The 15,968-nt window shown below is 41.4% G+C and overlaps 1 protein-coding gene across 2 annotated transcripts; it reads left to right on the top strand.

Moving 5' to 3' along the window:
* The first annotated feature begins 7,518 nt into the window (after nt 1–7,518).
* LOC117469888 (prelamin-A/C-like) lies at nt 7,519–11,771 on the top strand. Of its 2 annotated transcripts, XM_034114353.1 has the most exons (6): nt 7,519–7,840; nt 8,943–9,044; nt 9,520–9,687; nt 10,452–10,610; nt 10,815–10,922; nt 11,027–11,771. In XM_034114353.1, exons 1-6 carry the CDS (start codon nt 7,799–7,801, stop codon nt 11,144–11,146), a joined length of 699 nt encoding a protein of 232 aa, XP_033970244.1. In that variant the 5' UTR covers nt 7,519–7,798; the 3' UTR covers nt 11,147–11,771. The 2 variants fall into 2 exon arrangements, with proteins under 2 accessions (XP_033970244.1, XP_033970245.1); XM_034114354.1 differs by lacking the exon at nt 10,452–10,610.
* The last annotated feature ends 4,197 nt before the right edge of the window (nt 11,772–15,968 follow it).

Consider the following 15,968-nt stretch of genomic DNA (forward strand, 5'->3'; position numbering starts at 1 on the left):
TAAACAGGAACAGCAGGACTTCCTGCCCAAACACAGGTTGCTGTGACGCTCAGTGAAGACGAGGAGATCAACCATTTACAGACACACTTTTATTATTCTGATATTCAACAATTTAAAACATGTTTTGTGGTAAACAGATCTTCCTTTGATTGATGGCCACTGCTTTTATATTTTACTGAAAATCTACTGTTTTCGTTAAAAAATTATAATTTAGAAATCTCAGAAATGGAAATGTTTGAAATTGTGTTTTATATTGATAGGTTCAGAAGCTGATGTGCAGCTTTGAACGCTTTGGGAAATACCAACTTCCATGTATGTTTGTAATACATGTCACATGGGGTGCTACTTACAATTTATAAAAAAATATATAATTGAGTATTTTTATTAAATAAACAGTAAAGATAAGTCTGTTGTTGCTTTTTAACACATGTCTACAGTTTCTACAGTTATGTTAGCAGCTCAGTGAGGCTGCACAGCTGTCCTTTGAGCCATAGGCTAAACTTAGCATGCTAAAATGCTAACAGCGACAATGCTACTATGCTTGCAGGAATGATCATGTTCAACCCACATCATTATGTTATATACGTTCAAGTTACGTCATGAAACTGAGAATGTTTTGCTGTTTCTACAAAGCCTCTTGAAAGCCTCTTCTATATATTCACATACATTTATATAAAAAATATGTTCTGTGGGTTGTGTCTGAGAAGCTGAAAGTATCTGGAGTCTAAAATAGAACTCAGAACAACATACCCTCAGCTCGCCTTTTAACCCTCAGATGCCCGAGTGACTGGACCCTACACTCTTCCATAAGTGGGTCTAAAAGAATAATATTAGAATAATATGTGTTTTTATGCAATTTTTGTCATTTTGGGTAAGAAAAATCTCTTGTATAATATTTAGTATTATATGTTGGTTCACATTAGAAATATTTTATATTAAATTTTTCACTATTTATAATTTTAGACATTTCTTTTACATTTCGAAAAAAAACGTGTTCCCGTAGGATTCCATAGAAAATGCATGCGGGTCAGTTTTGACCCCCTTATGGAAGCTTGGGGTACTAATACAAAAACTACAATTTCTTAAAATGTAAATTAAAAATGTGAATGGCATGATATCCAAAACATGTTTTTTGAGGAATAGCTGGAATATGAAATTATAAACATTTTTAATTACAAAGATACTTCAAGAGAACCACCTCACCGGGTCAAAAAAGACCCACGTATGCATCTAAGGGTTAAAATAAATGCATGCGTCAGTCAGTATCTCTGTGGTTTTTAACTTTGTCTTGAGTTGCTTGAAAGTTGCTGCACATACCATCATGTGACACAGAGAAGTTACACACCTCACACACAACCTGAGCAAAAGAAGAGATACAACGCTGAACAAAGTGATAATGTCCTCGGCTCGTGGTGTTCATTGTGTTGATGACCAAACTATCTCTGATCTTTGTACATGAGTTATTTCTGTGTGACCCTGAGTTTCCCACAATGCAGCAGTCCCACCAGCAGCAGCAGCAGAGCCACCATCACTACGGTGAACACAGTCCTTAAGACGAGGAGGACGGGAAGGGAGTGATCCGAGGAGGGACACGTCTCTCTGTGAACAGCTGCAAACACAACACAACCTGAATATAATAAAAAACTCACATATATTCTCCAAATGTAAACTACAGTGCATTATCTGACAGTCACCTTCAGAGATGCTGCACTTGTAGAGTCCTTCATCAGATTTAGAAACTCTTTGGATGGTGATGTTCTCTGTAGAGCTGCTCCTGATGAGGCGGCCATCTTTATAGAAGTCAGCTGACAGGATGGAGGAAGTGGTCGTCTTGTTTCTGCAGCTCAGAGTCACAGGCTGCGTTTCACTTCGGTTAAATGGAATCCTTCCGTCCCTCACTTGCGTCGTTTCCCTGCGTTTAGTCCCTCCCACCAGGGAAGCATGGAGAGACGCAAGGAAACCATGAGAAGCAGGGAAATGAGTTTTAAGAGCAATGGGACGTCCTTTCCTCCGGAGCGTCACGTGAAGCGACGTCCGTTTGTGATGACGCCGCACAGCTGATCGTCTGACAGCAGCCAGCTCTGTCCCCGTTATTTTCACAAACACCCCCGCCTCTGTTAGTACACATTTACTGACACAAACATTTGTATCATCTGTTGTAGACCCAAATAAATCAAATCAAATAAGAACTCATTCTCAAAAAAGATAAACGCCATTCTTAAAATGTATAAACGAACAATAGTTAGATTAATATTGATTAGAGTGCACAATAGAAATAAAATAATTGAGAGAAGAAAAAGAGATATGTTATCTATCAAAACCCAGTTAGATTAACATTCATTGGATTGCACACTTTGTCTGTTTGTGTGGATATGTAGCACATTAACATGTTAAATAGCACTTAATGACTGACTGAATGGAAATGACAATAAATGAAAATGTAAAACGAAAAAAGCGATCATGAAAATGTTTCCAATAAATGAATAAAATAATTTTTGACCACTTTGTTGTTCAGATATATCACATATTTGTAACTGAATGATGCATGAATGGAAACAAAACACAGTATGAACTGAGGAGTGAGTCCCGTGAGTTTCATGTGTTTTCTTCACTCCGCTGGGAAACTCTGCTCTCAAGCATCAGATCAGTGCATGCGCTGCATCGTCCAATCAGTGAGCGATACACAGTAAGGGGGCGGGGCGAGTGTCTGAGGATTTCATCGAAGGATGGTCTGGTGGTTCCTCGGTTATAGCTCCTCCATTATCGCTCCTCGTTTCTCGCTCCTCGGTCCTCCGGCAAAAATAAGGCCATTGGGACGCTACTCAAGATGGCGCAGACAAATCAACTTCCGGTGAGACCGAGACCGAGGAGCGAGGAAATGAAAAATAAGAGAAGTGAAACGCAGCCACAGATGCTCCCTCCATCACAGGAAGCACAGGACTCTCCAGGATCACAGAGCCACCTGAACAACATCAGGATCAAACGTTTAGTCTCATCTGTGGTTATTTGATGAAATGTCATCCTGAAAATACAGTGAATGTAAAATGTGGTGGCATCATACACATACTGAATGAAAATATCAGAAATAAGTAGAACTACATGATCAGTAAATCACAAATTAAATAGTAACATAGAGAAGTGTATCGTCTGCATAGAGATTGATATTGTTTAATTATTTGGTTTTCCTGATTTGATTTGATTTGCTCATTTAATCAAATCAAGTTTTATTTATATAACACATTTTTAAACTATTTTTGGTCGAGCCAAAGTGCTGTACATATAATAAAATACCCTACAGTAAAGACACTTTACAGCAAATACAACAGCACAGTTTGTTCAGAATATCAGTATGAGAAAAAACGACACCCTCTGTCCTTAGACCCTCACATCGTACAAGGAAAAACTTCCGGAGAAAAACCCACATTTCAAAGGGAAAAATGTGAGAAACCTCGGGGAGAGCAACAGAGGAGGGATCCCTCTCCCAGGACGGACAGACGTGCAATAGATGACGTGTGTAAATCAACGAGATAATACGTTTTACAGCGTAGGTAGACCGAATGTTAGGAAATGCATGTGTCTATAATAAGAAGATGAATCCACGAGGATGTCAACAACAATCCTGTGGGAGCCTTCAGGGAAGCAGCATGACGAGACCCAGGCAGGACCGCAGAGACAGGCCCAGCCACGACTCGAAGTCCACGACTTAATCCAGAACTCAGGATAGAGGATCCAGGACACAGGACCACAGCAAGAGGATCAGCCTCCACTCCGGATCCCGGCGTCGATATAGACACAAAAGAAGAAAAATGTGGCTGGGTTAATCGGAACATGAGAATACACAGACACAGACAGACAGAAGGCCTAGGGAGGTGTTCCAGGCAGACTCTCAGAGTCATGTTGAACTCCTCACTTCTCAGAGTGCAGTCACATGACCTGGTTCACCTGCTCACCTGTTTCTTTTTTTTTTTTAATTATAGAATAGGGAGGGATGAAACCCTCTTTAACGGTCACACGTGCAGAGCACACAGCACACACAGTGAAATGTGTTCTCTGCACCTGTTTCCACTTCCCCTCATCAGCCTGCAGAGTGAAACCAGCTCGACTCCTCTCTTTCCTGTCACACTGTTAATGTGTGCCTCTGGAGGGAACTGTTTTAACCTTAGCAGACCATCAACATGCCATAAAATCTATATATCAGGAAAGTGAAAACCCCCAAAAGCAGAATTGGGTATATCTTAAACACAACTTGTGTTTAAATGTGTGGACTTTAATGGCTTACAGTAGAAAAGTTGTGGTTGTTCAAAGAAAATATTTTCAAGTATAACTTCACTGAATAAATGAAATCTAGGGAGATTTCAGTTGAATATATTTGACTGAACATTGATCTGAGTTGAACTGAAAATCCTTTCTGAACAATTTGCTAATCTGACGGAGCGTCTCTCAACTTGCCGAACGAGTCCTGAAAGATAAAAGAAAAACATTCAAGGAAACAATTAAATCTAAATTAATTTACTTAACCATGACATTTAATTTAATGTTTTAAATGTAAAACATATGTTCACGCCGTTATGAGGAACATTTACAGTCCTACCTTCATCACGGGGGCGTAGAGAGGATCCTCTGCTGAGGGTGAGTTTTTAAGTCCTGATTCTGCACAAGAGACGAGTAATTCATGATAATATGCAAGAAATCAAATATAGAATTTTCTTAAATAACTTCATTCAATGTTAATCCCTTGTTATTGTAAAAACAATTACTTGGAAAAACACATACAAGTAACCTTTAGATCCAACATTATCGCTTTAAAAAAGAAAAATGTCAGTATTTTTTATGTTTTCTGTCCAGCACTTTATCATTAGAAGGGTTTAAGAGAAAATGAAAATGTGAGGGAAAAAAGACGGGATGATAAATCAGCTCTTGATGTAGACTTCTCAATAGCAGAACTTAAAATAGCTTTACAAGGTACAGGATACTCAGCACCAGGACAAGATCAGTTATGCTATGCCATGTTCCGGCAGTTACCTGTGGAAACATTGAAATGAGTCCTGAGACTATTTAATCAAATCTGGAGAAATGGAGTTTTACCAAGGAGTTGGAAAACGGCAGTCATATTGCCATTTAATAAGCCAGGGAAGGATCCTGCTAATCCCAGTCACTACAGACCCATAGCACTTACATCACACTTGTGTAAATGGATGGAGAAGATGATAGTGCATATCACACGTCTTAGAACAGAGAGGGTTACTGAGTCATTTTCATGGTTTTCATAAAGGAAGATCCACAATAGATGCTTTGGTTGGAGGAAGCAGTGAGGTGGAAAAGACACTGAAAATGAAAGAGGTTATGGCAATAGTATATTTTGATATTGAAAAGGCGTATGACTCTATGTGGAGGGATGGGTTGCTCATCAAATTGAGTAGAATGGGTGTTGGAGGGAGAATGTATAACTGGATCATGGCTTTTTGATCAGACAGGAAATTCAGAGTCCAAGTAGGGGCAGAGGTTTCAAAAGAGTGCAGTATAGAAAATGGTATTCCTCAAGGGAGTTCAATCAGCCCGATATTATTTAACATTATGATAAATGACATTTTTAGTGATTTGGATGGATGCATAAGATCTGCGCTATATGCAGATGACGGGGCCATATGGATACGGGGAAGAAATGTTCCATATGTGTTTGAGAAGATAGGGAAAGCTATAAAGAAAGTGGTCATACAACTGGGGTTTCAAGCTGTCAGCAAGCACATCTTGCGTCATGAAATGTACAAATAAACGTAAGATGGAGACTGAGAAGCTTACATTATATGGAAAGCCGATGAATGAGGTCAATGAATTTAAATATCTGGGGCTATATAGTAAATGTACATGGAAAACTCATATTAAACATTTGGAAACAAAATCCCAAAAAGTGTTGAACCTATTAAGAGCAGTGGCTGGATGTGACTGGGGGGCAGACAGACAGGCATTAATCGACATCTATAGGGCAGTTATGAGACAACTCTGGATTACGGGTGTATAATATATGCAGCAGCAGCAAAAACGTCATTACTAAAAATGGATAGGTTACAATACAAAGCGTTACGGTTGTGTATAGGTGCAATTAAGTCAACCCCTACTAATGCAATACTAGTTGAAGCAGGAGAGACTCCATTGGAGCTAAGGAGAGAGAAACTTGCTCTTGCTTATTGGGTCAGGTTAAAAGGAAGTGGGGAAGGAAATGTCACAAACAAAACATTACAGGAGTGCTGGGAATATTCCAAGTTCCAGGGGCGTGGGTTTGGATGGACAAGTAAAGGAAAAATAAGGACATACGGCATGAGTTAGAGTTTTCACCATCAAACCCATTCAGTAGTGTTCCCCCATGGCTCTTTCCAATAGCAAATATAGATGTGAGTATTGTAGAAAAGAAAAGAGAGTGGCAAATAAATGAAGTAGGATTCAAAACAAGTTTGTACCTCAGGAGTAATTATCACAATTACCTCAAAATGTACACAGATGGTTCTAAGAACAAGGAAGAGTGTGTTGGAGTTGGTATATATGTCCTAGACTTTAAAATATCGATCTCAAAAAGAGCGTCAGATCAACTATCAGTGTACACAGCAGAAATGCTGGCAGTAATAATAGGATTACAGTGGGTTGAAGAGGTCAGACCAGATAGGGTGGTGATATGCACAGATTAATTGTTCCTTTTAAAAAGCATACAGTCAACAACAACTGCCAGAGAAGACATTCTCATAGAACTGAACCACAGCCTGTTAAGACTTCACAGAGGCGGCATAGATCTGCAGTTCTGCTGGGTGCCTGCTCATGAGGGGGTGAAAGGGAACGAGTGTGCTCATGAGGGGGTGAAAGGGAACGAGTGTGCTCATGAGGGGGTGAAAGGGAACGAGTGTGCTCATGAGGGGGTGAAAGGGAACGAGTGTGCTCATGAGGGGGTGAAAGGGAACGAGTGTGCTCATGAGGGGGTGAAAGGGAACGAGTGTGCTCATGAGGGGGTGAAAGGGAACGAGTGTGCTGATAGATGAGCAAAAAGTGCACTACTAAAGGAAATCACATTACCAGTTCAACTTGGAGAAGGAGAAGGAAAAGCAGTCATTAAGAAGAAAGGGATGGAGATCTGGCAGAAAAGGTGGGAGGAAGACCAGAAAGGCAAAGAGTATCATAAAGTTCAACAGACAATCACAATTAATATTTATAAAGAAAGAAACAGAAGGGAGGAAATCATGATAGCTAGACTCAGAATAAATCACACAGCATTGAATGGTACGCTGTATGTCATGGGGAAAAGTGACAGTGACAAATCTGGGAACTGTGGAGTTAGGGGAAATAATCTAACAGTAGGTTAGAATAGATCATGGTTTCTTAGTTTTATGTTTTCGATATGCTGGTTTATTAGAGGGATGACATGATGATACACACTCGTGTACAGTAGGTGGCGGTATGCAACCAAAAGCTGTTTGCGACCCGCCATTAAAAAGAGAAGAAGAAGAGCTGCACCTGGGCAGCTGCTCGCCATCGCGTTTCGGGAGGCCCTCTCTCATTTCTCTCGCACACTCCCCCATGTGAGCCTCGCCCTGCGGCTGTTTACTTTTGTGTCCACTAATAAAGGATCGTTATATTTCCTCATCTCGCCTCCCAGCTTTTTGTTACAGCGCAAGAGCCGGGTTGTAACATATGGGGGCTCGTTGGTTTTGAACCTGGTCAATTCGGAGGTAGTTTTTCGCAAATAGAGTCCGTTGTTGTGTAACTGAGAGGAACTTAACACACAGCTGTAGCGGGTTGCGTGCAGTGGGCCGTGATGGAGCGCACAGCTTATTGTTTGGGAGTAGCCATGAAGAGGGTAAGTGTTGTCGTGGGACTTAGAAGGCAGCTGTTTGTTTGTGAATGAGAGTTAAGGGTAACGCACTGAGTATGTATTCACGGCAGTCACGTTGGTCTTGTCCCTGTTAGGCTTCAGTACGGTCTCCCTTTGGAGGCTGTTGGTGTGAACTTGGTTGGAGCTATTATCTCGGGAGCACGCCGAGGCAGCAGGTGGAGTTGCCCGTTTGCTGGTCGCTTCGCCGGGTTTACGGTAGTAAGTGCGTAAATACCCGCCGTAATTAGCACCTGAAGACTAGGGGGGAGTTTAGCTAGTTTCTGTTAGGCAGTTAGAGGGACGGGCGGGCCGCGGTGGCGTGTAGGCTGTGTAAGTAGCGAACGTGCCACGCAGTGTTGTCATGATGGAGTGTAGCGAATTTTTGAGAGCGCCTTCAGAGGAGCTGCTGGAGGGTTTCTCACGTGAGCAGCTGATCTGTGTTGCCGAACATTTCCACTTGGATGTTGGGGATAAAAGCAGGGCCGGTGTTGTGTCAAATTATGCACCCCCGTCGTGAAATGCACCCCTTGACACGGGAACGCGCATTTGAACGTATAGTCCGCTATTCTATGTTGTCTTTTTGATCCTGGATTTTGCTTTCATTCGTCACTTATTTTTCAGTACATTTTTTATTTAATATATGTTTTTATTTAATTGTGACGTCCTGTCTGTATACTTGTGCTTTACAATGTATTGTTTATTTGTAGGACTATTAAAAAGAGAAGAAGAAGAAGAAGAGCTGCACCTGGGCAGCTGCTAGCCATCGCGTTTCGGGAGCCCCTCTCTCATTTCTCTCGCACTCTCTCGTGTGAGCCTCGTGCCGCGGCTGTTTACTTTTATGTCCACTAATAAAGGATCGTTATATTTCCATACCCCTCGCCTCCCAGCTTGTTGTTACAGCCCAAGAGCCGGGTTGTAACACTTGGTTTTATTTATTTCTGTTCAAGCTGTAGAACTGTTCTCAACTGTAGTCGAAAAATCGGGGGGAAAAAATCACAAAATCAGACCCCTTGATACTTGATATGTGTCATGTTGAGTCACATTCTCCAATAAACATGTTCCTGATCTCTGCCTCTCTGTATTTCAGTTAAAACGGCTGCTGGTGTCCAGACAGAAGTTTGAGGAGGAGAAGAAGAGGGAGGAAGCTGAGAAGAAAGTTCACATCCTGGAGGAGACGCTGCAGAAAAAGGTTTGTGGTCTCCTCTGAAAGTCCTTCACACACAGCATGAGATCCTGCAGTGACTCATGTTCAGGATCAACTAGACCTTCAACGCCCTTTAGAAGAGATTCCTGCTGCTTCAAATATCTGTCAGCTTCATTCACAGACACAGTTTGCAGGAAGACGGATGTGAAGCACGCAGTCGGTTTAAAGTGTTTCCTAGAATTTCTTTTTTTACGAAAACCGTGTTTTTTTAATTTTCTGTGTTACACAGATCTTTTGCTGAGGCCAAAGTGATAAAAGTAACCAAAGAGAATTTGAGACACCAAACAACTCAAACTGTACTCAAATGCCACTGTGAAGCAGATCAATTATTTATTGTCCTGTGAGAGAAAATGTGATGCAGAGCAGGAACTAGCTTTCACCCAGACAAGGATATAATGTTGAATTAGTTCAAAAGTCAAATGTAAAAGTTGAAATGTCTGTATCTCTCTTTATCTTGCAGGTTCTGCCGGTCCCAGAGGAGAAGACCAGCAGAGAGGAAGCTGAGAAAGACCTGAAGCTCACAGTTCCTCTCAGTGCTTCATCTCCTTCATGTGGTGTCTCAGAGGGGAACCAACAACCCCATGAGAAGAAGCAGAGGGGAAAGAAAGCTTGGGGATTTGCAAAGAAGGTGGTGGACAACTTAATTCAAATCTTTATTTCATCTTCTCCAAAAAACATTGATTCTTCAAGAGGCTAAAGTGATCAAACTAACTTTGAGAGATAATCTGAGACACCGAATGAGAAAGAAGTGAAGGACCAAAAAGATGCGTTGTTTATATTGTTTTTTTCACACACTTAGTTTAATCTTCTTTACAAGTAGTTGATATTTTAGAAGACAACTCAAACTAGACATGAAAACACACTGAGACACCAAATGAGATGGATCACAACGTGTCACAGGGATCAAACAGCTGAGTTCAAAGATGATGGATGACTCTTTTCTGTACCACTTTACAATAAGACTACCCTTATAAAGGGTTTACGAATAGTTTGTAATTCATTTATTAATTAGGTTGTGAACACTTTATAAGTAATTAATAAGATTTTATAAGACATGACATAAACAGGGCAACTGTGACCGGTTGCTTGCCAAATAGTGAGCCCACATTTATCTGTACTGCTAAGCCTTATATTGGCTACCTAGTTTACGTCTTCTTCATCAGCCAGCATCCTTGGTATCTGTTGCTCACTGAGTTGATTCTCGCTAAGTAGCCAATATAATGCTTAGTCATCTTGCCAAATAGTGAGCCTGTGTTGACGTATGAAAACTATGTATGAACTGGTTTATAAATGGTTCTTAATGATTAATAAATTGCTTACAACCTAATTAATAAGCTAATTATAAACCCTTTAGTCTTATTGTAAAGTGGTTCTGTGTTTTCTCCCCCTTAGTTTCAGGCAGGAGGATGTGAAGAGTTTTATAATTCTCAATCTGTGGAACTACACCGCAGCCGCGCCGTGTTTAACCACACGCGACCCCCTCGTACAGGATTGAATATTGAGGTCCGCCAACAGGGCATCTGTATCCGTCTCAAAAACATTACAACTGAGGTAATGTCGTGTGGATGATCTCTATACGAGTGCTTTATGAGAGTGAATACTATCATTTACTCCAAATGAGCTGTTTCATTCTTCTTCTTCTAACTCTCATAATGACCTGTTTAACTTTAAGAACCCCTTTTCTCTTGTTTTTGTGTAATTTGTTGTCAGTCTTTCTGTCTCTCATCCTCCCTCCCCTTATTTAACTTCCTTCAGGACAATCATCTGGGAGGCTTGGAGTTACATCAGCAGGTTAACGACAACAAAACCTGCATGTACACATTTGATCAATCTTTCAAACTCAAGGCTGGAAGATGTGTCACTGTGAGTCTTTCTTGTTTTCTCACTTTACGCTGTTGCATTTTCCCTGCATTCATTTATTTTAGTGAATGATTCTGCTTGTAAGTCTGTGATTTTGTATTATTCAGATGTGGGCAGCGGGTTATGGTCCCAATCGTTCTAACACTGAGCTGGAGTGGAAGGATCTGAAGCCCTGGAAGACCGGAGACAGAGTGTGGTTCACCCTCGATTCATTCTGGATGTACTGACATATTTTAACTACCCTCTTTTCTGCTCTTATTGTGCTTATCTTATCAACGTCTGCTCACTTTCTTCCTAGCAAAAACTAGCTGGAGTTATTTTTGAACTTGTCCCCGTTTTGTGAAGAAGATGTGTGAAGTGACGGAGCAGATTTATCAGCAGATTAACAGCAAAAAGACATGAGAGAAAGTTACAACATTATAAAATATCTGAACATTATTCACAGGAACAGGAAGACTCAGACGGTGTATATTGCCAAAAATATAATTCACTATTCAAGTCTATGTAGTTAAGATGTAAACATTTGTTTTATTTTTGTATTTACATGATGCTGATGTACAATTTTGATACTTGCTTACGGCCATGTTAACTTTCAAATATGTTTTTAATGTCCCGTGAGAGATAATGTTTAATTTTAAGGTGATATGTTTTAATTATATTTCTGCCATCTGGTTCTGGGACGGGCTCCAAAAACACTTTGTTTTAGTTTCACTGAAGATGACGAAATGGGGTTTAGTATTCTCTCTTTCTCTCATTTGTATTACGGCTCTTGGTGTTATGATGTACTTTAGAATTTAAATCAATTCAAACGGATGATTTTTGATCTTATAAATGCAATTAATGTTTTTAATATCTGCAGTGTTTTAGTCAACTGACTTTTAATTTATAAAGATACAATAAAATGTAATTTATTCCTGCATATAAATGACTACTACTATATCTAATATTAATAGTAACAATATGTTATTCATCTAAACATGATATATTTAATTATTTGTATTATTAAAAATATTCAACTTATAACTTACTATATGTTGGTATAATTATTAATCTTTTCAAATCTTTACTCCACACTTTTAATTCTTATGTTTAAATAAAAATCTTTATTTAATTGTTTATATTTGTATTGCGCATTCTTAATTTAACTTACTTTATCCCAAACTTTTTTCTTTAGGTTTTTAATTTAATTCAATTTCACGTATTTCGATATTGATAAATTCACACATTTGCTTTTAACCATTTCAGTTTAACTTGAACAGTTTTTCCCTCTTTTCACATAGATAGATATATACATATATATATATTAATCCTTTATAATACATATAAAGATATGAGCAACCAGTTCAAAAGGACTGAAACAATTCTTTCTAGGAACAATAAATAAGCAAATAAAAAATACATAATCAAAATGTCATGACCGAAAGAAGGAGATCGCGGATACAAGCGGCCGAGATGGGTTTTCTCCGCAGGGTGGCTGGTGTCTCCCTTAGGGAGAAGGTGAGGAGTTCAGTCCTCCGGGAGGGACTCGGAGTTGAACCGCTCCTCCTTCGCGTCGAAAGGAGCCAGTTGAGGTGGTTCGGGCACCTAGTAAGGATGCCACCTGGGCGCCTACCTAGCAGGGCCAAATTCACCATATACATTGGGGGGGACACATCCCCCCCAATATTCAGATACGCTCAAAATGTCCCCCCCAATATATAGCCTAACTAGTATCTTTTTCTAGTTAGCCCTAAAGTAATCTATATTATTTTATTTCGTAATGGTAATGTTAATGATCCCTCCGGTTTAGCTTCTTTGTGTAAATAACTGTTGTGCACCGACAGAAATGCTAGAGAGATGCATGTTATTTACGTTTGCTTTCTCTCATTCCAGGCTTCCTGATTATTTTCACCTGTGTCTCCTGTGCTCATCAATGTCAGCCCCGCCCCTGATTGGTCCCACCTGTGTCTAGTTACCCTGTGCTTATATTCCCCTGTCTCCCAAGTGTTCTTTGTCAGTTCGTATTGTCTCTTGCTATGGTCAGGTCTATGCTCTTTGTACTCTTGTAAAGTTTGATTCCTCACTACGTGAGCGCTTTCATTTTGTTCCTCTATTTTTGTCATCTCGGTTAGAGATTTGATAGTTACCTTTTTTGTTGTTCATTGCTGTATTTTGGAAAATAAAGTATCTTACTAATACTTTACCTCTGTCTCCCGGGTCGTGCAATTGGGTCCTACATCCTAAGTGTCTGAGTTCGTAACAGAACGAACTGACCATTATGGACCCAGCCGACCCAAGAACGCTTCACGCAGCGCTGTCAGCACAGGGCGTGAAGATCTTTCATCACGAGGAACAGCTGGGCCTAGTCAACCAGGAAATGCAAGAACTAAGAGGACGCCAGGCCGGGATTCAGGAAGCATTATCCACACAGATGCAACAACTGGCTGTCCAAATGAATCATTTTTTCACTCACCAACAGACTGCTCCTCCGGTGACGTCATCCACAACTGAGAGGTTGCCTGTCAATGCTCCAGCTGATTTCCCAAGTCAGGCTGTTTCTTCCCCTTTACGGCTGGCTCTTCCGGAGAGATTTTCCGGAGATTCTTCTAATTGCAGAGCCTTTTTGGTACAGTGCGATCTGCATTTTCCACACAACCCAGGAGCCTTTTCATCGGACCATGGTAAAGTGGCGTTTATTGTGTCTCATTTAACGGGAAGAGCTGCAGCCTGGGCTACTGCAGAATGGTCAAGAGAAACTGAACTATGTTACTCATTGACCGATTTCATAGAGACTATGAGTCGTATTTTTGACCACTCATCGCCTGCTACAGAGGCCAGCAGAAAACTTTTTCATATACGCCAGCTCAACCGCCAGGTGGTTGATTACGCCATCGAGTTTCGCACAGCAGCAGCGGACAGCGGATGGAATGTTCCGGCTCTTCGTGACGCCTTCATGACGGGACTTTCGGAACCGATAAAAGACCAGCTGGCTCCACTGGAGACACCCCGGGATCTGGAATCTCTCATCGCCGTGGCCATCCGGATCGATAACCGTCTTCGGGAAAGAGAGAGGGAGCGTCGACGCAACCGAGACGTTATTCCCAGCTCCCAGAATGCATCTTGGTGGGTCGCGCCGCCAGCCGAGGATGTCCAGCCCATGTTACCACACCGTCAGAGGATTACACTTCCGAATGACTCCGGGGAACCCATGCAGCTGGGAAGAACCAGGCTTTCTCTGGAGGAGAGGCAGCGCCGTCTACGGGAGGGTTGTTGTTTCTACTGCGGCCAGTCGGATCATCAACTCGCTTCATGCCCGGGAAAAGATCGTGCTCACCAGTCAAAAGGAGGGCGCTGGTGAGCAAGTTTCCCGCAGACTTTCCTCCTCGACCTGTTACGCAGGTAAACATTTGTATTAACAATCAAACCATTGACCAGGGTGTGTTAATAGACTCAGGGGCTGACGAAAGTCTTATGGACTGGGGCGTAGTAAATCAGCTAGAAATAAAGACTGTTCCGCTATCTCATCCTATTAATGCCAGTGCCTTAGACGGCCGCTTGTTGTTCACAGTCACCCATTGCACTGAGCCCATTCAGATTACTGTGAATAAGGACCATACCGAGAGCATGCAATTCCATATTTTTGAGTCGGCTCAGCACCCGATTATTTTGGGGTTTCCATGGCTAAAGATCCACAATCCTCACATTGACTGGCGTTCAGGGAAAATTAAGGAATGGGGAGAGGATTGTATGGGCAGGTGTAAACTTTCACAACCTGTTAATGCACCAACAGACTCTCGTAAAATCATTATAGATCACCCCGACTATCCTGATCTACAGAAGGTACCTTCCTGTTACCATGATTTAAAGGAAGCCTTTAACAAATCCAAAGCCATGTCGCTACCTCCTCACCGAGATTTTGACTGTCCCATTGATCTCTTACCGGGAGCCCCCATTCCCAAGGGGAAACTTTATTCGATTTCGAGACCTGAGAGAGCAGCAATGGACGAATACATTTCCTCTTCACTCAAATCAGGAATTATCCGTCCTTCATCTTCTCCAGCCGGAGCGGGATTTTTCTTTGTGGGAAAGAAAGACGGGTCTCTGAGACCTTGCATAGACTACAGTCCACTAAATGACATTACGGTGAAGAACCGCTATCCTCTGCCACTCATGACATCTGCCTTTGAACTACTTCAAACTGCCAAAATATTCACCAAGTTAGATTTAAGAAATGCATATCACTTGGTTAGAATAAGAAAAGGGGATGAGTGGAAGACAGGATTCAACACTCAGAGTGGTCACTATGAGTATCTAGTAATGCCCTTTGGACTATGCAATGCACCGGCTGTGTTTCAAGCTCTTGTGAATGAGGTTTTACGGGAATTTTTGAATATTTCAGTGTTTGTGTATCTGGATGATATTCTGATTTTCTCCCCAGACACTAAGTCTCATGTTAACCATGTCCGTCAGGTTTTGCAGAAACTGCTAGAGAATCAGTTGTATGTCAAGGCAGAGAAGTGTGAGTTCCACACAAAAGAGGTATCCTTCTTAGGATACATAATCTCACCTAATCATATGCAAATGGATCTGGCTAAAATCAGTGCAGTATCCCAGTGGCCTACACCAGACTCCAGGAAGAAGGTCCAACAGTTTCTAGGGTTTGCTAACTTCTATAGGAAGTTTATTAGGAATTTCAGTTCTGTTGCTGCCCCTCTACATGTTCTGACTTCTCCTAAGGTTCCTTTCAAGTGGACTCCCCAGGCGGACTTCGCTTTCCAACGTCTCAGAGAGAGATTCACATCAGCCCCCATACTCACCATTCCAGATCCCCAGCGCCAGTTTATGGTCGAGGTTGATGCTTCCAATGAGGGAATTGGAGGAGTACTGTCTCAACGTTCTGCAGAAGACAACAAGATGCATCCATGTGCTTACCTGTCGCGGAAACTGACAACGGCAGAGCGGAATTACGACGTGGGGAACAAGGAACTGTTAGCTGTAAAAGCTGCCCTCGAGGAATGGAGACACTGGTTAGAGGGTGCAGAGCAGCCGTTTTTAGTCTGGACAGATCAC

Source organism: Trematomus bernacchii, unplaced genomic scaffold (genome assembly GCF_902827165.1).
Source record: "Trematomus bernacchii unplaced genomic scaffold, fTreBer1.1, whole genome shotgun sequence".
Classification (NCBI taxonomy): Eukaryota; Metazoa; Chordata; class Actinopteri; order Perciformes; family Nototheniidae; genus Trematomus; species Trematomus bernacchii.

What these genes read in the sequence shown, in the direction of transcription:
- LOC117469888 (XM_034114353.1), top strand. Translation starts at nt 7,799, where the DNA reads ATGGAGCGCACAGCTTATTGTTTGGGAGTAGCCATGAAGAGG. An exon ending in TGGGAGTAGCCATGAAGAGG is followed by an intron (nt 7,841 to 8,942) that starts GTAAGTGTTGTC and finishes TCTGTATTTCAG; the next exon opens with TTAAAACGGCTGCTGGTGTC. An exon ending in AGGCTGGAAGATGTGTCACT is followed by an intron (nt 10,923 to 11,026) that starts GTGAGTCTTTCT and finishes TGTATTATTCAG; the next exon opens with ATGTGGGCAGCGGGTTATGG.